Here is a 21,434-nt window from a genome sequence, read left to right as displayed (position 1 = left end):
GTCCACCCGTGGGGACACACGTGAGTTGTGGGTGCACCCGTGGATCCTGGGGACGTGCATGAGTCATGGGGACATGCATGAGTCGTGGGGTCCACCCGTGGGTCATGGGGACATACATGAGTCTTGGGGTCCACCCGTTGGGATACACGTGAGTCGTGGGGACACCCGTGGGTCTGGGGGTCCAGCCGTGGGTCGCGGGGCCACCCATGGGCTGGGCGGCGGCCCGAGGATGCTGCAGGCTCTGACGTCAGCCGCGCGGAGCCAATGGGAGGCCGTAGGGGCGGGGTGGGGCGGGGTGGGGCGGGGGCGGCCCCGCGGGGACCGAGCGGGGCAGCTCCGGGGGCCGGGGCGGGCGGGGGGTCCCGCTGCCCCCCGCCACCTCCATGCAGGGGATGGGGAACCTGCGGCTGGGCAGCCGCGCTGTCATGTACACGGCCGAGACGCTGCCCAAGGGCAAGAACCGAGTGATGGGGGTGAGTTGTTTTTCGGGGGGATGGCTTGGGAGGAGCTGGTACCCCTGGAAAATCCCCCCCTGCCCCTTCCCCGGGGGGTTCTGCCCCTTCCCTGGGGATTTCTGCCCCCCCCGGACAGGCCCTGGAGCAACGGGGGGACAGGGACAACCCCATCCCCAGGGCGGGGCGGGGGAAATGTCACCCTGTCCCACCCCTAGACCATCCAGATCATGACGGGCTTCATGCACATCGGCTTCGGCATCATCCTCACCACGCTCACCAAAGTCTACACCTCTGTCTTCGTCATCGGCGAGATTCCCTTCCTGGGCGGCGTGTCGGTGCGTGGCACGGGGGGGTGTCCAACGGGGTGGGATACCCACGGGGGGGATGTCCACGAAGGGGGATGCCCACTGGGGAAAGATGCCCACAGTGGGGGATGCCCACGGGTGTCCCACAGCTCCCAAGGATAGCGGGTTCTGGTCCAGCAGCCTTAAAACTCCAGGACTGACAATGCACAAAGTGGGGGTCACCGTGCCCCTAAAAGTTGTGGGAAGGTTGTTGATGTGGGTGGGGTCTTGGGGGGCTCAGGGTGACCTTGGTGGCAGCTGATTGTCCCCGTCTCTCCTGGCACAGTTCATCATCTCCGGCTGCCTGTCCATCGGGGCGGAGAAGAGCCCCACGGAGTGCGCGGTGAGTGTCCCGGGGGGGACGCTGCAGGGGGGGTGAGCGGGAGGGGGCAGCTCATCCCTGGGTAAAACCCATCAGAGCAAACCCAAATGTGAAGCTCACGCTGGGGTTATTTCTGTCAATGAGCAATGGGAAAGAGAGAAGGAAAAAGACCCTGAGGGCAGCCTGAGCTGTGACCTGTGCCTGGTTTCCTGGGGGGGTGTCCCCATGGGTTTTGGGGTCTGCCATTGTCCCCAAAACCTCTGGGCGCCCGCAGGTGAAGGGCAGCCAGACCATGAACGTCATCAGCGCCATCTTCGCTCTGCTGGGCATCGTCGCCTTCATCGTAGACCTCAACCTCAACGGGCTCTACCGCTCCGGCCTCGACTACTACAGCTACCTGGTTCTGGTAAGCGGGGGTACAGCCCCCCCCAGCCCCTGGGACCGCCCCCGGCCCCTTCTCCATCCCCACCAAGGGCTGTTTTCCCTCCCCTTGAGCCCTCCAAGGGGACAAGGAGGCTTTGTGGGGTTCAGCCCCATCACCCCCGGGGATCAGGGACCCCATGGCCAGTGACACCCCAACCTGGGCCCGTCCGCCGCTGCGGTGCCGTGCGCTTGACCTATTTTAGGCTGGTACGTCGGGAGATGACTCACACCCTGGAAATGCCCGTTTCTCTCTATAAGCCATAAAAACGGCGAGGTGGGGGGGTCTGGGCAAGACCCCGGCTCCCCCAAAACCGGGGCTGCAGCGCTTAGGACTTGTGGGAGGAGGTGAACCCCCAAATCCTTGCTCCAAAATGTGAGGGGGGTCCCGTCCTGTGGGGTTTCCTCCTCCTGTGCTGCTGCTGATGTTTTGTGGTTTGTTTTTCTCCCCCCTGGAGCTCGCAGGGAACGGCATCTCCATCGTCTTGCTCATCTTCACCATCCTGGAGTTCTGCATCGCTGTGGCCACCGCCAACTTCTGGTGCCGGGCCACCCGCCTCAGCTCTAACGAGGTAGGGCAAGGGGGGCGTGAAGGGGCTGAGCCCCAACCGGACCCCCCCCCAGCACTATCCCAACCCCCTGCTGTCCCCCAGGCCATGCTGATCGTCCCCAGTGCCACCCAGGGCGACCTGGCAGTGCCGCTGACCGAGCTGCCGCAGCCGCCCAGCTACACCGAGGTGATCTACGACCCCAAAGAGCAGCCCAGTTAAAGCGGAGCCGTGGCCGGGCTGGTTCCCAGCAGCATGTCAGACCTTCTCCCATTGCCACCAGTGCCTCCCACCCCGGGAAAGCATGGCCCCCCCCAGCCCTGACCCCCCCCAAAAAGCAGCAGCTCTTGGGTTTCTTTGGATCCCCAAAATCTCACCAGGTGCTGGCCCCGAGGATTTGGGTACAGAGTCCTGCTTCTACCCTCCCCAAACCATCCCCAGGGCTGCAGCATCCTCCTCCCGCCACGCTGCAGGCTGGGACATGCTGGTACCCCGCCAAAAAGCCAGCAAACACCCCAAATTTGCCCCCTCCCTGCCCATCTGCTGTGTCTCAAAGCGGGGCTCTGCCTGCCGGCTGCTTTGGAGAAGGGATTTCTGCAGGGGATGCTTCGTGGGGTGTTTCTGCCCATAAATCCCCGGTTGTCTGCTGGGGTTTGTTCATTTGGGGGTTCAAGGGCTTCTCGGGATCTGGTGGCCATGTTGCAGACACCCCATAGAGCCCCCGATGTGTGGGGGCAGCTGGAGCATCTACCTCGGCTCCTACCCCCCCAGCTTGAATTATCTTCCAAAGAAACGCTCTGCCCAAGCCTGTGTCTCCTCGTTTGGGGGGTCTGGGAGCTGAAAACCACTGTGCAGAGCCACTGTCCGTCCCATCCAGGGGTCTCTGATGTCCGTCACCCTCACCTGGTCCCACCTACCCCCCTAATCCTCCCCTATACACATCAGAGCACATCTGGCTATATATAGCGCTGCTGGAGCAGCTGGGCAGCCGGCGGCAATGACGGTGACAATGATGATGACACCAGCCCAGGAGTTGTCCCCAGGCTGGGGCTGCTCCTTGGGGTGACGCAGGGACACGGGTGACACACGGTCCCTGGTCCCCACGTGACGGGGACAGAGCCGGGGGGGCACGATGAGCGCTCACCCGTGCAGCGACCCCTCAAAAATCACTTATTTCGGGGGAGGGGGGGGGAATTGAGCCCAAAGAGCTCTCGGCCCATTTTTAACCAGCAGAGAGGTTTGACAAGCTCGTTACTGACTCCCATCATTAATTACCCCACATTGGGGGGGATGTTTGAGGAGCTAATGAGGAGTAAGGGCGGTGATGAGCATCCAGCAGGTTATTTACAGAGCAGCTTGAGAGTTTGGGATGGAGATGAGAAAGGAGAACCCGGTGCTGATTTTTCAGAGGGGTGAGAGCATCTGGTGAGCTATCGGTACCCTAAGGGGGGGGTCTCTGGCTGATTTTGCTCCCCCACCATCATTTGGGGACAGTATCCACCCCCAAATGTCACCTCTGGGCCCCAGCGCAGGGCATGCCTGTTGGAACCACCTCTTTAGTTTTGGGCCAAATTAATGTGCGTGTGTGTTTTGCTTGCTTGTGTTTTTAGTGTTTTCTTTATTTTCTTTAGTTTATTTTTGATTTCTTTATTATTACGCTATTTTTCCCGTTCCCACAGCCCCCGCCCTGCCCTGCCGGCGCTCGGGCTGCTCAGCCAGAGCCTCATGGATTATTCACTCGCTGACAGTTATTTCTGGTCCCGGCTCTGAAAAAATAATGAGGCGGTTGGGTAGAAAAAGCCCCGGAGATTGGGGGGAGCGGGATGAACAGGCTCTTTCCGCTCACCCCAAGTTCACGGCCCATTATGGCTCCACGCTGCCCTGCATCTCCAAGGCAGACGGGGGGTTCTCCAGCCCTGGAGGGGCCACCATGGAGCCCTGACACCCCAAATCCAGGCTGGTGGGTCCCTCTGGGGGGTTCCCTCCTGGCTCATCCTCTCCCAGCATCGGTCTCAGAGCATCCCTGTTGTGGCTGTAAAATGTCCCTTCCTGGGAAATGGGGCGTTAGGATGGCGATAACCCAGAGCCACTTAAGCTTTGAATCTAAAGCTCCTTGATCTTTAAACCTGGAGCCCCTCAGTTTTTTAACCCAGAACCTCCAAACCTTTAAACCCAGAGCCCCACTACTTTTAAACCCCAAGCTCCTCAACTTTTAAACCCAGAGCCCCTCAATCTTTACACAAAAGAACTCCTCAATCTTTAAACCCAGATCTCTTCAATCTTTACACCTGGAGCCCCTCAATCTTTAGACCCAGAACCCCTCAATCTTTAAACCCAGAATTTCCCAGTCTTTAAACCCAGAGCCCCTCAATTTTCAAACCCAAACCTCCTCAATTTTTAAATCGAGAACCCCACAAGCTTTAAACCCAAAGCTCCTCAGTTTTTAAACCCAGAGCCCCTCAATCTTTACACCCAAAGCTCCTCAATTCTTACATCCAAAGCTCCTCAATCTTTAAACCCAGATCCCTTCAATCTTTAAACCTAGAGCCCCTCAATCTTTAGACCCAGAACCCCTCCATATTTCAACTTAGAATTTCCCAGTCTTTCAACCCAGAGCCCCTCAATTTTTAAACCCAAACCCCCTCAATTTTTAAACCCAGAACCCCACAAGTTTTAAACCCAAAGCTCCTCAGTCTTTAAACCTAGAACCTTTAAATCCAGAGCCCTTCAGTTTTTAAACCTGGAGCTCCTAAACCTTTAAACCCAAAGCCCCCAATTTTTAAACCCAGAGCCTCTCAATCTTTAAACCCAAAGCTCCACAGTCTTTGAACCCAGAACCCCTCAATTTTTGAACCCAGAGCCTCCAAACCTTTAAACCCAGAGCCCCACTATTTTAAAACCCCAAGCTCCTCAACTTTTAAACCCAGAGCCCCTCAATCTTTACACCCAAAGCTCCTCAATCTTTAAACCCAGATCCCTTCAATCTTTAAACCTGGAGCCCCTCAATCTTTAGACCCAGAACCCCTCAATCTTTAAACCCAGAATTTCCCAGTCTTTAAACCCAGAGTCCCTTAATTTTCAAACCCAAACCTCCTCAATTTTTAAACCGAGAACCCCACAACTTTAAACCCAAAGCTCCTTAATCTTTGAACCCCAAACTCCTCGTTCTTTAAACCTTTAAATCCAGCGCCCTTCAGTTTTTAAACTTGAAGCTTCTAAACCTTCAAACCCAGAGCCCCTCAATCTTTAAACCCAAAGCTCCACAGTCTTTAAACCCAGAACCCCTCAATTTTTGAACCCAGAACCTCCAAACCTTTAAACCCAAAGCTCCTCAAGTTTTGAACTCAAAGCTCCTCAATCTTTAAACCCAGATCTCCTCAGTCTTTAAACCCGGAGCCCCTCGCTATTCAAACCCAAGTGCTCTCTCTCCTGGATTTCAGGGTTTTCTGCCGCTCCGTTGGGTGCAGTTTTCCCAGGAAATGCGGGAATCGGGTGTTTTAAGCCTCTGTGGAAATAGGTTTATTTTCTATATGTGTATTTCTACGCAGCCCTGAAACCTCCTGTGGGGGAGCGGGCACCGCTCAGGGTTGGGGACAGCAGGTGACAGTGACCGGAGAGGGGCTGCGGACAATGCCTGGGGACAGGAGGTGACAGGGACGGGAGAGGGGCTGCGGACAATGCCTGGGGACAGGAGGTGACAGGGATCGGAGAGGGGCTGCGGACAATGCATGGGGACAGGAGGTGACAGGGACGGGAGAGGGGCTGCGGACAATGCCTGGGGACACTTTTGTCACCTTTGTGCCCCCCAAAACCAGTATAAACCCCCCCCCAAAAAGCCTTTAGGGGGGTTCACCAAGAGCCGTCTGTCCCAGGGGTTCCCCACCGCACAGCACAGGGAAAACGCAGCTGCTTTTTAACATAAAAACCCCTAAAAACCGTGTTTTTTCTCATTCTGGAACCAGCGCGGTGAGAGCCCTGTGAGAACCAGAAACATGTGGAGGCAAAGCACAATGTTGACTTTGGGGTGTTTTTATGGGGATATAAAGTTGTTTTCCTTTCCACAGGAAGCACAACTCGCTCTAAGAACCATTTCTATTTTCTTTGGGGAAAAAAAAGGGGCTTTTTTGGGGTTGGAAAAGGACTTTTTGGTTCCACCAGGCTCATAAACTTGTCCTGTGCTGGTGGGAAGGGATTTGGGGGGGGGTTGCTGAACGCCCATGAACCTGAACACCCCGCCAGGCTTCCCCCATCCATCCTGCGACATCCTAAGGGACAAGGGACACTTTTGCTGGTGCCACCGCTGTGTGAATCCGCACCCATTGGGGGATTCGTGCCAAAAATCGCGCTGGTGGGGTAGAAATTTCATCCGAGCGGCTCCTGGGGATTTAAAAGCAAAACCAGCAATATTGATAAAAATCTCATTGTTGGGAGAGCAAAACTCAACCTAAAGAAGAAATAAAACCCCAAGGAACGTGTTGTTTATATCAGCGAAGCCAAGAACTCCTGCAAACAAAGGGCCGGACGGCTCCAGCTTTGCCACTTCCCCGCGTCTGCTTAAAAGCTTCAGCTCCTCTGGCATCTGCTTCCAAAATAAACGATAACAACCTGCCTTGGGCTCCTGCCACCCCCAGCTGGCCCTGCCTCCATTTAGAGGAGAGAAGGGGGGGTGTTTCACGGATACCTCACTCAGAAAGGGGGTTTCTGCTCCCACGACCCGGCCGTGGCCACGGCTGCTTCTGCCTGAAAAGCTGCGGCTTCGGGAATGGTTCAGGAACCCAAAATAGGCGGATTTGGGAGGAAAATCCGTCTGTAAAGGGCCGTTTTGGCTGGGAACATAAACCTGTTTCTTGTCTAAAGAGGGGATCTCGATGTTGCCACAGCGCTCAAGCGTTCGTCACCCCATGGGGGTGGAACGAGGGATGCGGTGATGAGAAATGGAAGATGGAAAGGTGTCGGGGTTCAGCCTCCTCCCGGCTCTGGGGGAGGTTTGTCCCCAAAACCAGGTGTCTCAGCTCCCTCTAGGGCCGCAGGAAGGGAAAAGGCGATGCCCAAACCTACTCCTAAAATGCTCAGTTGGGACCAGCCTGGAGCTGCGATGGGGACAGGTCCCGAATCCTGGTGACATCTGCAGTGGCCACGCTCAGAGATACCAGGACCCTGGACCGAAATATCCTTTTTCCACCAAAAAAACCACTGGTCAGACATTTGATGCACCCAAGGGAGGAAAAAAACCCAGAGCCACCTCCCCAAGCCACCTCCTGTGTCCAGGTTGTCAAACTTGTCCCCTTTGTCCCTTGTCCCCTTCTCCAGCCCAGAAACTGGGGGGACCCACAGGAGGGGACCCAAGTCCCACAGAGGAGGATGAGGATGAGTGGGGACGGCACCAGCACCCACAACATCCCACCCCGTGCCCCTTGGGTGTCCGGGGGGTCCCCATGGAGAACCCCAAACCCTGGTGAGCAGATGGGGACAGCGGCCACGAAGGAAACGGCCGTTTTCTGGCAGGGGTCGGAGGGGCCCCAGGGGGCTCCAGGCCATGTGCGGTGGCTCCGTTCCCAGGCTGAGCTCTCATTTCCTATCGGAAACCACTGCGGCTCGGTTCGGCACCCCACGCCGGGCTGTCACCCCAAACCGTGCTGTCACCTCCCTCGGTCTCGCTCCTGTGGGGGGGATGTCCCCACTGGGGACAGATCCATGGGATCCAGGCACTTGCACAGGAAAGAGAATCCCAAAGATAATAAAAAAGGCAATAAAATAGTTTTCTTGAGACCTTTATAGACCAGCAGGGTTCATAATATTTGTGTCGCGTCCTGTTTTCCTCCTTTTATTCCCCATCTTGAGGTACAAGCGCCCAACCCCTCACGGGGTGTTTCCCAAACTCTCTCCCCTCCGTTGGCAAAAATCCCTCGTTGAGCAAGAGGAGCCTGACGAGATTTCCATCAAAGGAGCAAAGGGCGGCGGGATCGCGTCCCTGCCGGCCACCACCTCCCGGGGACACTCGGGGAGCGGAGGGGCCGCTATGGCAGCCACGGCGGTGACCGAGTCGGGCGGCGTGAGGATCATCACCGAGGTGATCCCGGCCAGCGATCCCCGCGCGGCACAGCTGGCCGCCGGCTCCCAGCCCCCCGCGCCCGCCGGGACGTCGTTTCGGGTCCGGGGCTTCCGCAGAGCTCAGCCCAAAGTGCTGGGGGTGAGATGTGGGGTCCCCTGTGGGGGGACGGGGCACCTCGGGGACTAAATGGGGATCGGGGATTGTCCTGTTTGAGGTTCTCCTTGGCGGGTGGTTCTGGGGTTCTCCTGGGGAAGATGGGATGTCTGGGACCAGCTCGTGCTGCTGTGCCCAGTGCCAGTTGTCCCAGGTCCCTTCCCGTCACCGCGGTGTGATGGTGACATCGGGGTGGGACATGGCCAACAGCAATGGTGACATCCAGACAGGGGGGGCCCTTCTCGCTCGTCCTTCCCCCAGATCATCCACGTCTTCAGCGGGATCATCCACATCTGTTTCGGGATCATCCTGACGCTGGCGGAGCACCGGAGCCCGTCCCTGCCCGTGGCCAGCGGCATCTTCTTCTGGCTCGGGCTCCTGGTGAGTGGGGACATTCCTGGCCGTCACCCCCTCACTGTCCCATTGGGTACCAGATCCTCTCATCACCAGGGTGTCCTCTTACCCCACATGTTCTGGCTGTCCCCTCCAGGCAGCCCCAAACACCAGGAGGGTGCTGGGATGGGTGTCTCGCTGCTGACCCCCTTCTTCTGTTTTCTGAGCAGCTCCTGGTCTCAGGCTCTTTGCTGGTGGAAAGTGAAAAACGAGATAACATTTTGCTGGTAAGCGGGGGGACAACACAATCCCCCATTGCTTCTGCCACTTCTGTCCCTTTCCTTCCCACCTAAGACCTGTCTTACCCTTTGGAGGTGCCCGGGTCCCCCCCATCCAACAAACCTTCATGCTTCAGGGTCTCCACAAGACACTTGGGACCCAGTGGAGCCACTCGCGGGTGATGGGAACAAAAGGTGTCACAGAGGGTGGCTGCCCCAGGTGGCTTCTCCCCATGTCTGTGACACCTCGTAGGGGTTGGGGTGGGTGTCACGCTGTCACCCACATGGCTCCCAGCAGAAATGATGGAACCGCTGGTGGCTGATGTGACACGAGGTGACACCCTGCCCAGGTGAAGACCTGCTGTGTCGTCAATGTGGTCATCGCCCTCAGCACGCTGGTGGCCATGCTCCTCCATGCCACGGCCATCAGCCGCAACGTCCCCGGCTGTGACAAGATGCTGCCATATCAGCCGAAACCCGAGTGGTGCTTCAACCTGGAGAACAAGGTGGAAACTCCTGGTCCCTGAGCCTTGTGCCACTGCGGGGACATGGTCAGGGGAAGGGGACAAGGGACACTGGCAGCAAGTGGGATCCGTGGGTCGTTTCTTCTTCCTTCCCCTCTGCTCTGCCCTGGGGAGACCACACCTGGAATATTGTGTCCAGTTGTGGCCCCTCAGCTCCAGAGGGACAGGGAACTGCTGGAGAGAGTCCAGCGCAGCCACCAAGATGCTGAAGGGAGTGGAGCATCTCCCGTGTGAGGAAAGGCTGAGGGAGCTGGGGCTCTGGAGCTGGAGAAGAGGAGACTGAGGGGGGACTCATTCATGGGGATCAATATGGAAAGGGGGAGTGTCAGGAGGATGGAGCCAGGCTCCTCTCGGTGACAACCAGTGACAAGATGAGGGGCAATGGGTGCAAACTGGAACACAGTAGGTTCCACTTAAATTTGAGAAGAAACTTCTTCATGGTGAGGGTGTCAGAGCCTGGCCCAGGCTGCCCAGGGAGGTTGTGGAGTCTCCTTCTCTGCAGACATTCAAACCCGCCTGGACCCCTTCCCGTGGAACCTCAGCTGGGTGTTCCTGCTCCATGGGGGGATTGCACTGGATGAGCTTTCCAGGTCCCTTCAGCCCCTGACGTTCTGTGACCCTGTGCCTCCTCCTCTCCTCCCGGCAGATGCTGAGGAACGGGCTGGACTCCACCTTCGTCCTCCTCAGCCTCCTGGAGTTCTGTGCGGCCGTGGCGGTCCTGGCGTTCGGCTGCGCCGCCATCCAGCAGCACAACTACACGCGCATGGTGAGGGGGCGATGGGCGGGTGGGCTGGGGGGGTCCCTCTGCATCACCCCAAAATTGGGGTTTTTCCCCTCTTTTTGCTCCCCCAGGCAATGTAGCCAGGCCCGAGCCCGCGGCCGTGTCCTGCTCAGAGCCACCGCACGCACACGGTGGAACCGGAGACCGAGACCCCCCCGGTGCGCCCAGGCCTGGTCCAACTCCCCTGCGTGGCCCCCAATAAAGGCCTCTCCCCCCAGCTCAGGCCTCGCGTCTCTCCGGGGCTCCCCCACGGGCGCCGCACCGGGTGGGCGTAGGGAGGAGTGGAGGGCACCGGGCACAAGCCGCGGTCGCAACGGGATAACGGGCACCGGTACGCGTCTGCCCAGAACAAGCATGGCGGCTTCTGCCCGGAACAAACATGGTGGCCACCCGCCCTGCGCCATCGGGAAGGAGGGAAGTGTTGCCCGATACCAAAATGGCGGTCAGGGGCTCGGAGTGGCAGCGCTTCCGCTCTGAGCATGCGCGGAGGTCGCGTTGGTATGGCGTGTCTGTGATGTCATCGCGCTGCGCCGTCGCGGGAAAGAGACCACGTGGAGAATGGAGGGGGAGAACGGGGTGGCCCCGGGGTCCGAGGGACCCAACGGGGCGGCCCCGGTACCGGTACCGGCCCCAGCTCCAGCCTCGGCCCGGCGGCGTCGCAAAGCTGCGAAGAATCGAAAGGAAGCGGCGGCGGCGGTGCCTGCGATCCCGCGGGGGCGGCCCAAATCGGGGAGGGTGTGGAAGGACCCGGGCAAGAAGAGGTGGGAGCGGGGGGTGTCGGAGTTCGGGGGGCGGTTTCCAGTGTTCCAGGGGGGTCTCCAGAATTCGGGGGGTATTCAAGCTGATGGGGGGGTGGGTCTCCAAGTCTGTGGGGAGGTCTCCAGGTTTAGGGGGATCTCCAGGCCTCTGGGGGGGGATCTGTTTTGGGGGTAGGTCTGTTTGAGGGTTCTTGGTCTCGAGGGAGAGGCTCTGTGGGGGGACAGTTTTGGGTAACGGGGCTGTTTTGGGTGTGGGTTGAGCTGGGCTGTGTTGGTGGGTGGTATGTAGGGGCGTCTGGGGCTATTAATAGATTTGTGGAAGGGGTGAGCTGGGGGGTTTGTGGGGGGCTCTGCCCTGACACGACCCCTCTGCCCGCCCAGGTTCTCACACATGATCCAGGACAAGGCTCTTCGCTCCTCTTGGGCGAGGAAGATGAAGGAGCGGCAGGAGAAGAAGCTGGTCCAGGACCTGGCACGGCAGCTGCAGGAGGCGAAGCAGAGAGAGCGAGAGGTAAGAGGAGTCATAGAATCATGTTGGTTGGAATGACCCCCAAGATCATGGAATCCAACCATTCCCCCACCCCTGGTACTGCCACATGTCCGGAGAACCTCATGTCCGTCTGTCCAACCCTCCAGGGATGGTGACTCCAGCACTGCCCTGGGCAGCCTGTTCCAATGCCCCACAGCCCTTTGGGGAAGAAATTGTTCCCCAGATCCAACCTCAACCTCCCCTGGCAGAACTTGAGGTCATTAAATGATACAGTAGAGATATAAATATATCTAAAAACAAAGCTACAGGCATCAGAATTTCACCACGGTGTTACCATGGTGAGCACAAACCCCAGCCGGGACGGTTTATTCCTCCTGCCAAGTCTCGGCTGCAACGCTCACGTGCTGCGAGTCACCGACTCGGAATCGACTCGCTCGGGCAGTTCAGACCTCATGCCAGGGAAACAAAAGCTGCTGCCTTGGCTTTGTGCAGTGGATTTAACGCTTGGGCGGGTGTTGCTGGTGCTGCCGCAGCCGCAGGGCAACACTGGCTTGGGTTTGAGCCCAGAGGGACCCGCAGGGAACGTTTTGGTGCCGTTTCTTGCAGGAGAAGAAGCGTCGCCGGGAGGAAAACCTGAAGCGGCGGCTGGAGAACGAGCGGAAAGCGGAGATTGTCCAAGTGGTGAGTGCCTGGGGACACCCCGCTCATGGCTGGGGACACCACGGTGACCTCCAGAGCTGAGAACTGGGCTCCAGTTTGCTCCAGTTCCTCTCCCTGTCGAGCAGCACTGGGACAACTGGGGAGTTCCAGCTAGAGCAGGGGTTCACTCCTCTGCCGAGGGTGCAGTTTCTGTGCCTGAAATCCCTTTTTCCCCCTCCTCATGCAGATCCGTAACCCGCTGAAGCTCAAACGGGCCAAGAAGAAGCAGCTGCGGCGCGTGGAGAAGCGGGACACGCTGGCCCTGCTCCAGAAAACGCCCGTGCGGCGCAAAACAGCCGCGGATTGAGACAGGGAGCGTGGCACCATGGGCTTCGGCAAGTCCCCCCACTCCCCAGGGACAATGCTCAGTGTTGGATGGACATTGGGGCAGGAACCGGCTGCTGGACCCCCCTGCCCTGTGTGGGTGACAACCGGGGGCTGGAGGAACTGCTTCACCCGCCCAAATCTGCTTTTTCTTCATAAAAATGAAAAGGAACTGAGCTGGACTCGCCTCCAAGGACTTGGGGGGGCTGGTGGCTCCACTTTGGGGCTCCCTCAGCCATCCTGGCGTCACAGAGCCCCAGGTCCCCTTGTCCCCTGAGCCTGTTACCCCCCTGTCACAAGGGGAGGGGACACCTGATGCCTCTTGTCACCTTCTCTGGGAGTGCAGGGTGGGTTTCTGGGGGGGGTGCAGCTGGAAGGGACTCAGGAGGAGAAAACAACATGGATTTCTAAGTTTTCCTGGTTTTTCTTGTTTTCTAAACGCCCTTTTCTGCATTCCTGCTGAGGGCTGTGTCTGAGCTGGCTGGGAGCCAAGTGGGTGGGCTGGGGTGGACAGGGGTGTCACTTTGGGGGGGGCAAACAAGGCTGATACCTGGGCCCAGAGCTTCATCCTGGTGGAGGGGACACAAGCTGGTGGCCCCAGGATTAGCAGCGCCCATGGCGGGTAAGGGTAGGGAACATCCTGATAACCCACTGGGCAAGAATTGGGGGGTTCCCAGCTGAGGGGTGTCCTGGGCAGGGTGGGGGGGTCTGGTGGAACTATGGGGGGCCCCAGTGGAGCCGTGGGGGGGCAGGCATTCCGGTCATGGGCCGGGAGGGCTCTGCCCTCGCCGCTCCCCGGATTAATGATTACTGAGGCGATAACAGCAGCGTGGGGCGGGCAGAGTCCTGTCCCCCCCATCCCGCCCGGAGCCGCGGCCCCAACCCAGCCTGCGCCTCGCTGGGTAAGGGGGCGCGAGGGGCCCGTCCCCGTGGGGTTGGGGCTCCGGGGGCTGTTTTCACACTCGGGGGGACGTGGGGGAACGAGGTGTCTCCTCCTGTGCTGGACTGGGGCCAGGGCTTTACTGGGATCGGCCTGGCTGCTGAAATGGGGGTGGGTGGGACTGGGGGGCCCTGACCCCCAAATCCCTCCCCAGATGCAGCCCTGGGGTGCAGAGGAGGAGGATGGGGTGAGGGGACAGAAGGAAAAGGGGTGTCAAGTTTTGGGGGGTGCTGGGGGGGTGCGGTGCTGTGTGTCCTTGGGGGGGAGCAGGGAGGGAGGGGTGGGTTATTAACTAAATAATTTACGGAATATTTACCTTTATGAGCTGCTGCTTCAAAAGTAGCGTTCGCTGGTTTCACCCGCTGTAAATTCAGAGCTTCTGAATTGCGTCTACAATGAGTTACCTTGCTGGGCTTTTTCTACAGCAGCCATATAAACGTATATTTTTAGACATTATCCTCAAAGAGGTATAGATATCCGATCTGTAACCGTGTTTAAGATAATTTGCATTTAAAGCAAAAATCAACTAAACGTAATAATGAGAATAACTAAACACGACAGCCATGTCAATGTAGAACAAACAGCGTTTAGACTCTTGTAGTTGTGATAAGAAACAGACACAACAGATTTTTGTGAAAGACTGAAAAATGATTACACACAGCAGAATTAAAGCGCACAATGCGAAAGGTGACTGAGTACCCAGCTGCCAACCCCATGGTGCGCTCGCCGTGTCCCCAGCGTCCCTGGGGAGGAAGGGGGACACCCCACGGTGATGCCCAAGTGGTGACACCCGCCCCCATCCCCAGGTGCGCCATGGTGGAGGTGACGGTGACACCGCAATCCTCGCTGGCCGACCGGCCGGTGCAGGTGCACGTTCGGGGACTGTCCCCATCGCAGCTCGTCACCCTGCGGGCATGGCTGGTGGATGAGCAGGGCGACATCTTCCAATCTCGGGCTTTCTTCCGCGCCGACGAGGCGGGCGAGGTGGACCCCGGCCGCCATCCCGCCCTGGGGGGCAGCTACACCGGCGTCTGGCCCATGGGGCTGCTCTGGTTCCTGCAGCCCGACGCCCTTTTCCGACGGCTGGTCAAGCGCGACGTGGTCGGCAGCCCCTTCCTGCTGCACCTCGAGGTCTTCGATGGCCTCTGCTTGGTCACTGGTCCCCAGGACCGGCCGCTGGCGTCCTGCGAGGCCGAGCGGTGGTACGTGGGTCCCGGCGTGCAGCGGGTGCCCATCCGGGAGGGACGTGTCCGCGGGGCCCTCTTCTTGCCACCCGGTGAGCATCGGGGTGTGGGTACCCTGGGTTGGTTGTCCTTGTCCCCAGCGGTGACACCCTGGGGTGGCACCAGTGGCTCCTCTTCTCCCTGCAGTGACGGTCTCTCCCGCAGGACCAGGACCCTTCCCGGGGGTGATCGACCTGTTTGGGGGTGCGGGTGGCCTCATTGAGTTCCGCGCGGGGCTGTTGGCCACCCGGGGTTTCGCCGTGCTGGCCCTGGCTTTCTTTGCCTACGAGGACCTGCCCCCCACGCTGGCCCAGCTCGACATGGAGTATTTCGAGGAGGCGGCTGAGCTGCTTCTGCGGCAGCCCAAGGTGAGCCCTGTGGCACAGCGGGGGGTACCAGCATTATGGGGACATCCTGGTGACCAGGGACATCCTGATAAGCAAGATGTCCTGGGGACATCCCAGTGAGTGGGACATGCTAGTGACCAGGGATGTCCTGGAGAGCAACACATCCTGGTGATGTTGTGATGAGTGGGATGTCCTGGTGATGGGGCATGTCCTGGTAAGATGTCCTGGGGACATCCCAGAGAGCAAGATGTCCTGGTGAGCAGGGACATCCCAGTGAGTGGGATATCCTGGTGACTGGGGACATCCCAATGAGCAGAATGTCCTGGTGACCAGGGATGTCCCAGCTGTTTGGACGTCCTGGTGACCAAGGATGTCCTGGTGAATGGGATATCCTGGTGATTGGGGACATCCCAATGAGCAGAATGTCCCGATGACCAAGGATGTCCTGGTGACCAGGGATGCCCCAGCCATTGGGACGTCCTGGTGACCAAGGATGTCCCAGTGAATGGGATGTCCTGGTGACCAGGGACATCCTGATAAGCAAGATGTCTTGGTGACATCCCAGTGAGAAGGATGTCCTGGTGACCACGGACGTCCCAGCCGGTGGGTTGTCCTCATGCCTGGGGACATCGCGGTGACGTGCTGGTGAGCGCTGCTGCCAGTTGGCTCCATTTCCTCCCCCACCACAGGTGCGAGGCCCCGGCCTGGGCGTCATCGGTGTCTCCAAAGGCGCAGAGGTGGCCCTGGCCATGGCCACCTTCCTCCCGCAAGTGGTGGCCACGGTGTGGATCAACGGCACGGCCTTCCTCCACGGCAACCCCCTGCTCTACAGGGACCTCCGCATCCCCTCCATCCCCTACTTCGTTGAACGCATCGTCTTCGTTGAGATGGGGGCTTTGGACAACTCAGCCATTTTTGGGGACCCCCAGGACCCCATGTACAGCTCCTCGGCCATCCCCACTGAGAAGATCAGTGGGAAGGTCCTTTTCGTGGTGGGGGAGGCTGACCGTGGCTTCAACAGCAAGCTCTTTGCGCAGCTGGCCATGGCGCGGATGTCACCCGCGAGCTGCCGCCTCCTCTCCTACCCCGGGGCCGGGCACCTGATTGAACCCCCCGGCTCCCCGCTCTGCAGCGTCTCCAGCATTCGGGGCACCCCCAAACCGGTGGTTTGGGGGGGTGAAGCCCAAGCCCACGCCAAAGCTCAGGAGCATTCGTGGCAGGAGATCATCCAGTTCCTGGAGCTCCACCTGGGTCCCACCACCACCGTGAAGCTGTGATGGCTGCGGGGGGGTAAAAGGGGCCAGGGTCACCCCGTTTGTCACCCCACTCAATAAAACGCACCCTGCCTACGGCGCTGCCTGTGCCCACAGGGTGGGGACACCAGGTGACAGCACGTGGGAGGACCCCAATGTGTCTATAGGTACATCTATAGGTATGGGGGGGTTTGGGGTGTCGCTGGAGATGATATCGCTGTTTAATGAGGCTGTTAAGATTTTGGGGGGGCTATAGCCAAACCCCAAGCTCTGCGCACCCTTACGCTATAAAGCGAGGTTCAGCACCAAGAGATGGTGGGATCAGGGTGGGTTTTCCCCCCCAAAACGCCGAGGACAGCGACTCCCATGGGGCAGGAGGATTGAACCCCCCAAAATGCTGGGACGGGGGGGTGGCACAGGGTCATGGTCACGGTCGACACGTGTGGGGGCAGGAGGTGGCCGTGACCATCACAGCGGCACCGGGGTGGGAGGTGACTTAGTTCAGTCTGTAATCAAGATAAAACCCAGAAAGGAAAGTTCTGGAAAACGGCAGGAGAGGAAACCCCCAAAGCAGCCACCCCAGGGGACTGAGGTCCCTTCTCCCGGGGGACAAAGGGGTTCCCGGTGTTCCCGGTGGCACAGCAAGTTGTGTAGTCACCAAGGCGGGAATTGGGGACCATCACCCTCACCGGAGGCGTGACATTGTGCTCCAGATGTCCCCAGATGCCATCGCTGTCCTCACCGGCTCGTGGCAAGGTGGGGGGACACACAGCAGCCCCGTCCTGGTCGGTGTGGTCCCTGTTCCCCGTTTGCAGGGCAGTCTCTCCCGCCGCGGGACAAACAGCTTCGTGTCCCTCCCTGGTGACCCCGGCACGGCCACGGGAGGTGACAGCGCGGTCGGGGGCACCGAGGTCGCCGGTGGCAGGGGAGCGCGGAGCCCTGGCCGGGCACCGTACCGGCACGGCCTCCGGTCATCTGACCCCCCCCGCCACGTCCCAGCCCTATAAATCCCTGTCCCCAGCGCCGAGCCACAGACAAGCTCCGGTGTCACTGTCACCACCATGGGACGGGGCTGCTCCCTCCTCCTGCTGCTGCTGCTGCTGCCCCCGGGTCCCCGAGCCGCCGTCTCACTCCTGCGCTACCGCTATGACTGCGGGGAGCAGGGGATGCAGCTGCTGGCACATCCCCCCCCCGGCCGCACCGTCCGCTTCAAGGTCCTGGGTGAGAAACTGCCCCCCCCAGGGCTCCTTTTGGGGTGACACGTGCCAAAACCTTTGGGGTTACCCCAAAACCTGAGTGCTGTGGGGTGCTGGTGGGGAAGATCCCACCCTTGATGGGTTCAGCCTGATGGGTTGGGTGGGATTTTTGGCATGGGGGGGGGGGGGGGTGTGGGCATCGCGGCACGCGGTTGTGTCACCTCACCTTGCCACCGTGTGCCCGCAGACGAATTTGGGACCCGCTTCGACGTGGCCAATTGCTCCATCTGCCTCCACTGGCTCCACGCTGGGACGGACGGCACTGTCATCTTCTCCTCTGGCTACGAGGGCTGCCACGTACTGGTCAAGGTGATGTCCTCATCCCTCCCGTTGTCCCGTTGTCCCCTCCCGGTGCCAGCAGGCTGGGGGGTGACAGCCCCTCCTGTCCCACTGCAGGAGGACCGGTACGTCCTGAGGGTGCAGCTGGAGGAGCTGCTGCTCAGCGGGGTCCTGGTGGCCTCCTACCAAGTCAACATGACCTGTCCGCAGACGGTGGACGACGAGATCGTCAACACCCGCACCGAGCACCAGCCCGGCCGCGGTGACACCGGCCGCCGGCCCCAGACCAACGTCCTTGTCCCCCTGTCTCAGCCTGGCCTCCTGCACCATGTGTCCCAGTCTGTCCTTGCCCACCCGGGACCCCAAATCTCTCCCCAAAGCCACTCGGAGCGGGGACTTCCCATAGCTCAGACCCAGCCTGTCCTACTGCACCCAGGGATTCAGTCCCAGCCTAGCCAGGCTCGCCCAGGGCTCCAGCGCCACGGGGGCTTCATACGCCCGGGCATGCAGCTCCCAGCCCAGCCTGGGCTTCAAAACCCAAACCAGGCTGGTGTGGTGCGCCCTGGAGCTCAAACTCAACACAACCTCCTTCGCCCAGGGGTTCAGACCCAAAATCAGCTGGGATTTGTGAGCCCCGGAGCTCAAAACCAACCAGGTTTTCTTCGCCCAGGGGTTCAAACCCAGAATCAGCTGGGACTTGTGCACCCTGGAGCTCAAAACCAACAAAATCTTCTTCGTCCCGGGGTTCAGACCCAAAACCAGGCTGGTTTGGTGCACCCCGGAGCTCAAACCCACCATCTCCTTCGTCCAGGGGTTCAAAACCAAATCCAGCCTGGGCTTGTGCACCCTGGAGCTCAAAATCAACCAGGTTTTCTTCGCCCGGGGGTTCAGATCCAAAACCAGGCTGGATTTGTGAGCCCTGGAGCTCAAAACCAACCAGGTTTTCTTCGCCCAGCGGTTCAGCCCCACAACCAGCATGGCTTGGTGCACCCTGGTGTCCAGTCTGGCTTAACACACGCTGGTGCTCAGACTCAAACTGGGTTTGTACGCCCAGGAGCTCAGCCCCAAAACCAGCCGGGTTTAACTCGCCCCAGCCTTCAGACCCAGTCCCAAACTGGTCTCCTCCACCCTGGGCTCCAGAGCCAAACTGGGCTGTCTCACCTTAGTCCCCAGTCTGGTTTAGTCCACTCAGCTCTGCAGAGCCAAACTGGACTGGTCCATTCCCAACCCAGCCTAATGCACCCGGGACTCCAGTCCCGCCCAGGTTTGGTCCATCCTGGGTTCCAGGCTCAGCCTCAGCCGGGTTTAGTGAGTCCAGGACTCCAGCCCCAAGCCCAGCCTGGCTTACTGCACCCTGGGCTTCAGTCCCCGCCTAGGCTGCTGCAGTCCACGGCTCTCTTCTACCCCTCTGCAGGGGCAGGTAAGGACACGGAGTGGGACAGAGGGGACACTCTGGCAGGGGGATGCTCAGGGTGACAGTGTCCCCTCTGTGCCACCGCAGGGATGCAGCTGACACGGGAGCAGTGCCAGGTGACGGCGGGGAGGATGGCCTGCGTGGCCCCCCCGGGCCGGGAGCCGTGTCTGCAGGCAGGATGCTGCTACGATGACATGGACCGCGTGGCGCCCTGCTATTACGGCAACACGGGTAGGAGGTTTGCGGGGGTCCCTGGGGACACGCCGTCTTCATCAGGGGGGTGACAGGTGCTCACGGGTCACCCCTCTTGTGTCACAAGCCACCGTGCAGTGCCTGCTGGACGGTCACTTCGTGCTGGTGGTGCCGCGGGGACTCGTCACCCAGCCCTACAACCTGGACAGCGTGCGCCTGGCCAGCGCGGAGCCCGGCTGCCAGCCCCTGCGCGTCACCGACGCCTTCGTCATGTTCCGCTTCGCCGTCACCCAGTGCGGCACCACCGTCCAGGTACGGGGGTGTCACCCCCCCAAAAAAGCCGCTCAGAGCGTTCTGGGGACACTGACACCTCGTGTATGTGTCCCCCAGGTGATCGAGGACCAGCTGGTTTATGAGAACCAGCTCATCTCCACCATCGATGTCCAGGGGTCCCCCCGCGGCTCCATCACCCGCGACAGCACCTACATGTAAGGGGAGGGGAGGGCAAAGTTGGGACCCCCCCCTCAGCAAAGCCCGTCCTGTTCCCCATCCACCTGCAGCACCCCCAGACCTGTACCCCCACTTGCTGCCACCAGTACCCCCAGGCATGTCTCCCCTTCCTTGGGGACACTGAGGGGTGCTGGAAGATGCCAGGGGGGACACCCAGTTCTGCTCTGCCCCCCCAGCCTCCAAGCTCGCTGCATCTACAACGCCAGCGACCTGCTGCCGCTCCACATGGAGGTGGCCGTTCCCCCCACCGTCACCGCCCTGGCCATGCAGGGGCCGCTGGGGCTGCAGCTCCGCATCGCCACAGGTGAGCGCCCACCATGTCCCCACAGCGTGTCCCCCCCGCGTCCCGCTCACCCCCGCACCCTCCCCGCAGACGAGAGCTACAGCTCGTACCATGCCGAGGGCGACTTCCCGCTGGTGCGGGTGCTGCGGGACCCCGTCTACGTGGAGGTTCGGCTGCTGCACAAGACGGACCCCAACTTGGTGCTGGTTCTGCACCAGTGCTGGGCGTCCCCCGGAGCTGCCGGCACCGCCGAGCCCCAGTGGCCCATCCTGGTGGACGGGTGAGTGGTGGGGGGACAGGAGGAGGGTGTGGGGGCATCACTGTACCAACCGAGGGTCCTTCTTGCACACCCAGGTGTCCCTATACGGGTGACAACTACAGGACGCAGCTGGTGCCAGTGGGACCGGCCACGCCGCAGCTGCCCTTCCCCAGTCACTACCAGCGCTTCGTCATCTCCACCTTCACCTTCGTGGAGCCACCGTCCATGGCCGTGCTCGAGGGAGAGGTGGGGGCCCTGCAGCATCGTCCCAGGGGGTGGGCAGGGGCTTCAGATGTTCCCTGTTGTCCCCTGAGCCCCCCGGTGTCACCAAGCCCCCGTCCCACCACATTTTCAAGGGTGCCGGTGCAGCGTCTTCCTCTCCCAACTCCACAACTGCAATGAGGACGCCGCTCTTCTTTTTTGGGGGGGGGGGGGGGGGGGGGTCAGAGCCCCTTCTTGGGGTGTCCCCCAGCCCTGCTGAGTCCCACCCCCCGTTCCCAGGTGTACATCTCCTGCAGTGCCTCGGTGTGTCACCTGGCCCAGCCCGAGCCCTGCCGGCCCTCCTGCCAGCTGGGAGTGCCCTCACGTGAGTCTGGGGTGCCTGTCACCTCCCCCCGCCTGTCACCCCCCTGCCTGTCACCCCCCAGCTTCCCACACCAACCCCCTGTGCCTCCGCAGGAGCCCGCCGCTCTCTGGGTGACAACAGGACAGCTGAAGCCATCGTCACCTCACAGGGACACATCATCTTCCCCAAGGTCCCCAAGGCACAGAGAGGCTGAGGCCAAAGGGACGGGGTGAGTGTCCCCTCCCCTCCTGAACTGTCCCCCCGCTTCATCCCAGCTCTAACTCAACTCTTCCTCCTCTTCTTCCTCCAGCCAGACACCACTCGACATGCCCCAGCAAGCTGGAAAAATAAATCAGTTCATAACACGGTGGCGGCGGTGGTGGTTTGTCCCTTGGGGACAGTCCCTTGTCCCCATCCCAGAGCTGGTGACAC

At 60.2% G+C, this 21,434-nt stretch overlaps 5 protein-coding genes and 1 long non-coding RNA gene across 10 annotated transcripts; 5 read left to right on the top strand and 1 right to left on the bottom strand.

Moving 5' to 3' along the window:
• The first annotated feature begins 314 nt into the window (after positions 1-314).
• Positions 315-2,894, top strand: LOC136102156 (membrane-spanning 4-domains subfamily A member 12-like). 2 transcript variants are annotated; one of them, XM_065839031.2, is made up of 6 exons: positions 315-473; positions 671-790; positions 1,086-1,142; positions 1,396-1,527; positions 2,007-2,113; positions 2,195-2,894. In XM_065839031.2, the coding sequence occupies exons 1-6, from the start codon at positions 384-386 to the stop codon at positions 2,202-2,204; spliced, it is 516 nt and encodes a 171-aa protein (XP_065695103.1). In that variant the 5' UTR covers positions 315-383; the 3' UTR covers positions 2,205-2,894. The 2 variants fall into 2 exon arrangements, with proteins under 2 accessions (XP_065695103.1, XP_065695102.1); XM_065839030.2 differs by having other exon boundaries at positions 2,000-2,113.
• Positions 2,895-7,844: 4,950 nt separating this feature from the next.
• Positions 7,845-9,261, bottom strand: LOC139828058 (uncharacterized). Its single transcript, XR_011739224.1, has 2 exons — positions 8,758-9,261; positions 7,845-8,672 (listed from the first exon to the last, which is right to left on the bottom strand). It is a non-coding gene; the product is annotated as an uncharacterized lncRNA (long non-coding RNA).
• Positions 8,026-10,427, top strand: LOC136102155 (membrane-spanning 4-domains subfamily A member 15-like). Its single transcript, XM_065839029.2, has 6 exons — positions 8,026-8,279; positions 8,556-8,675; positions 8,858-8,914; positions 9,256-9,411; positions 10,076-10,195; positions 10,282-10,427. Exons 1-6 carry the CDS (start codon positions 8,109-8,111, stop codon positions 10,288-10,290), a joined length of 633 nt encoding a protein of 210 aa, XP_065695101.1. The 5' UTR covers positions 8,026-8,108; the 3' UTR covers positions 10,291-10,427.
• A 130-nt stretch (positions 10,428-10,557) lies between these two features.
• Positions 10,558-12,897, top strand: CCDC86 (coiled-coil domain containing 86). Its single transcript, XM_065839047.2, has 4 exons — positions 10,558-10,971; positions 11,350-11,479; positions 12,065-12,139; positions 12,345-12,897. The coding sequence occupies exons 1-4, from the start codon at positions 10,769-10,771 to the stop codon at positions 12,462-12,464; spliced, it is 528 nt and encodes a 175-aa protein (XP_065695119.1). The 5' UTR covers positions 10,558-10,768; the 3' UTR covers positions 12,465-12,897.
• A 120-nt stretch (positions 12,898-13,017) lies between these two features.
• On the top strand, positions 13,018-16,384 carry LOC136102117 (acyl-coenzyme A amino acid N-acyltransferase 2-like). Of its 3 annotated transcripts, none has more exons than XM_071808761.1 (4): positions 13,018-13,103; positions 14,228-14,697; positions 14,771-15,012; positions 15,681-16,384. In XM_071808761.1, the coding sequence occupies exons 2-4, from the start codon at positions 14,235-14,237 to the stop codon at positions 16,266-16,268; spliced, it is 1,293 nt and encodes a 430-aa protein (XP_071664862.1). In that variant the 5' UTR covers positions 13,018-13,103; positions 14,228-14,234; the 3' UTR covers positions 16,269-16,384. The 3 variants fall into 3 exon arrangements, with proteins under 3 accessions (XP_071664862.1, XP_065695043.1, XP_071664861.1); XM_065838971.2 differs by lacking the exon at positions 13,018-13,103 and adding an exon at positions 13,283-13,383 and having other exon boundaries at positions 14,810-15,012; XM_071808760.1 differs by lacking the exon at positions 13,018-13,103 and adding an exon at positions 13,283-13,383.
• Positions 16,385-16,487: 103 nt separating this feature from the next.
• ZP1 (zona pellucida glycoprotein 1) lies at positions 16,488-21,367 on the top strand. 2 transcript variants are annotated; one of them, XM_071808758.1, is made up of 12 exons: positions 16,488-17,465; positions 17,688-17,809; positions 17,897-19,199; positions 19,281-19,424; positions 19,513-19,697; positions 19,776-19,873; positions 20,072-20,199; positions 20,269-20,458; positions 20,533-20,683; positions 20,939-21,023; positions 21,116-21,231; positions 21,317-21,367. In XM_071808758.1, the coding sequence occupies exons 1-11, from the start codon at positions 17,306-17,308 to the stop codon at positions 21,214-21,216; spliced, it is 2,667 nt and encodes an 888-aa protein (XP_071664859.1). In that variant the 5' UTR covers positions 16,488-17,305; the 3' UTR covers positions 21,217-21,231; positions 21,317-21,367. The 2 variants fall into 2 exon arrangements, with proteins under 2 accessions (XP_071664859.1, XP_065695002.1); XM_065838930.2 differs by having other exon boundaries at positions 21,313-21,367.
• The last annotated feature ends 67 nt before the right edge of the window (positions 21,368-21,434 follow it).

This window comes from Patagioenas fasciata, chromosome 5 (assembly GCF_037038585.1).
Source record: "Patagioenas fasciata isolate bPatFas1 chromosome 5, bPatFas1.hap1, whole genome shotgun sequence".
Taxonomy (NCBI): domain Eukaryota; kingdom Metazoa; phylum Chordata; class Aves; order Columbiformes; family Columbidae; genus Patagioenas; species Patagioenas fasciata.
Note: the sequence above shows the minus strand (reverse complement) of the source record. Positions and strands in the feature narration are given on the sequence as shown.

Excerpts from the sequence above, each read along its gene's own strand:
- LOC136102156 (XM_065839030.2), top strand. The coding sequence starts at position 384 with ATGCAGGGGATGGGGAACCTGCGGCTGGGCAGCCGCGCTGTCATGTAC. Across the intron at positions 1,143-1,395 it reads AGAGCCCCACGGAGTGCGCG|GTGAAGGGCAGCCAGACCAT; the intron begins GTGAGTGTCCCG and ends GGGCGCCCGCAG. Across the intron at positions 2,114-2,194 it reads CCCGCCTCAGCTCTAACGAG|GCCATGCTGATCGTCCCCAG; the intron begins GTAGGGCAAGGG and ends GCTGTCCCCCAG.
- LOC136102117 (XM_071808761.1), top strand. The coding sequence starts at position 14,235 with ATGGTGGAGGTGACGGTGACACCGCAATCCTCGCTGGCCGACCGGCCG. Across the intron at positions 14,698-14,770 it reads GGCCCTCTTCTTGCCACCCG|TGGCTCCTCTTCTCCCTGCA; the intron begins GTGAGCATCGGG and ends GGGTGGCACCAG. Across the intron at positions 15,013-15,680 it reads TGCTTCTGCGGCAGCCCAAG|GTGCGAGGCCCCGGCCTGGG; the intron begins GTGAGCCCTGTG and ends CCCCCACCACAG.
- CCDC86 (XM_065839047.2), top strand. The coding sequence starts at position 10,769 with ATGGAGGGGGAGAACGGGGTGGCCCCGGGGTCCGAGGGACCCAACGGG. Across the intron at positions 10,972-11,349 it reads AAGGACCCGGGCAAGAAGAG|GTTCTCACACATGATCCAGG; the intron begins GTGGGAGCGGGG and ends CTGCCCGCCCAG. Across the intron at positions 11,480-12,064 it reads CGAAGCAGAGAGAGCGAGAG|GAGAAGAAGCGTCGCCGGGA; the intron begins GTAAGAGGAGTC and ends CGTTTCTTGCAG.
- LOC136102155 (XM_065839029.2), top strand. The coding sequence starts at position 8,109 with ATGGCAGCCACGGCGGTGACCGAGTCGGGCGGCGTGAGGATCATCACC. Across the intron at positions 8,280-8,555 it reads CTCAGCCCAAAGTGCTGGGG|ATCATCCACGTCTTCAGCGG; the intron begins GTGAGATGTGGG and ends TCCTTCCCCCAG. Across the intron at positions 8,915-9,255 it reads AACGAGATAACATTTTGCTG|GTGAAGACCTGCTGTGTCGT; the intron begins GTAAGCGGGGGG and ends CACCCTGCCCAG.
- ZP1 (XM_071808758.1), top strand. The coding sequence starts at position 17,306 with ATGGGACGGGGCTGCTCCCTCCTCCTGCTGCTGCTGCTGCTGCCCCCG. Across the intron at positions 19,200-19,280 it reads CTACCCCTCTGCAGGGGCAG|GGATGCAGCTGACACGGGAG; the intron begins GTAAGGACACGG and ends GTGCCACCGCAG. Across the intron at positions 19,874-20,071 it reads ACCCGCGACAGCACCTACAT|CCTCCAAGCTCGCTGCATCT; the intron begins GTAAGGGGAGGG and ends CTGCCCCCCCAG.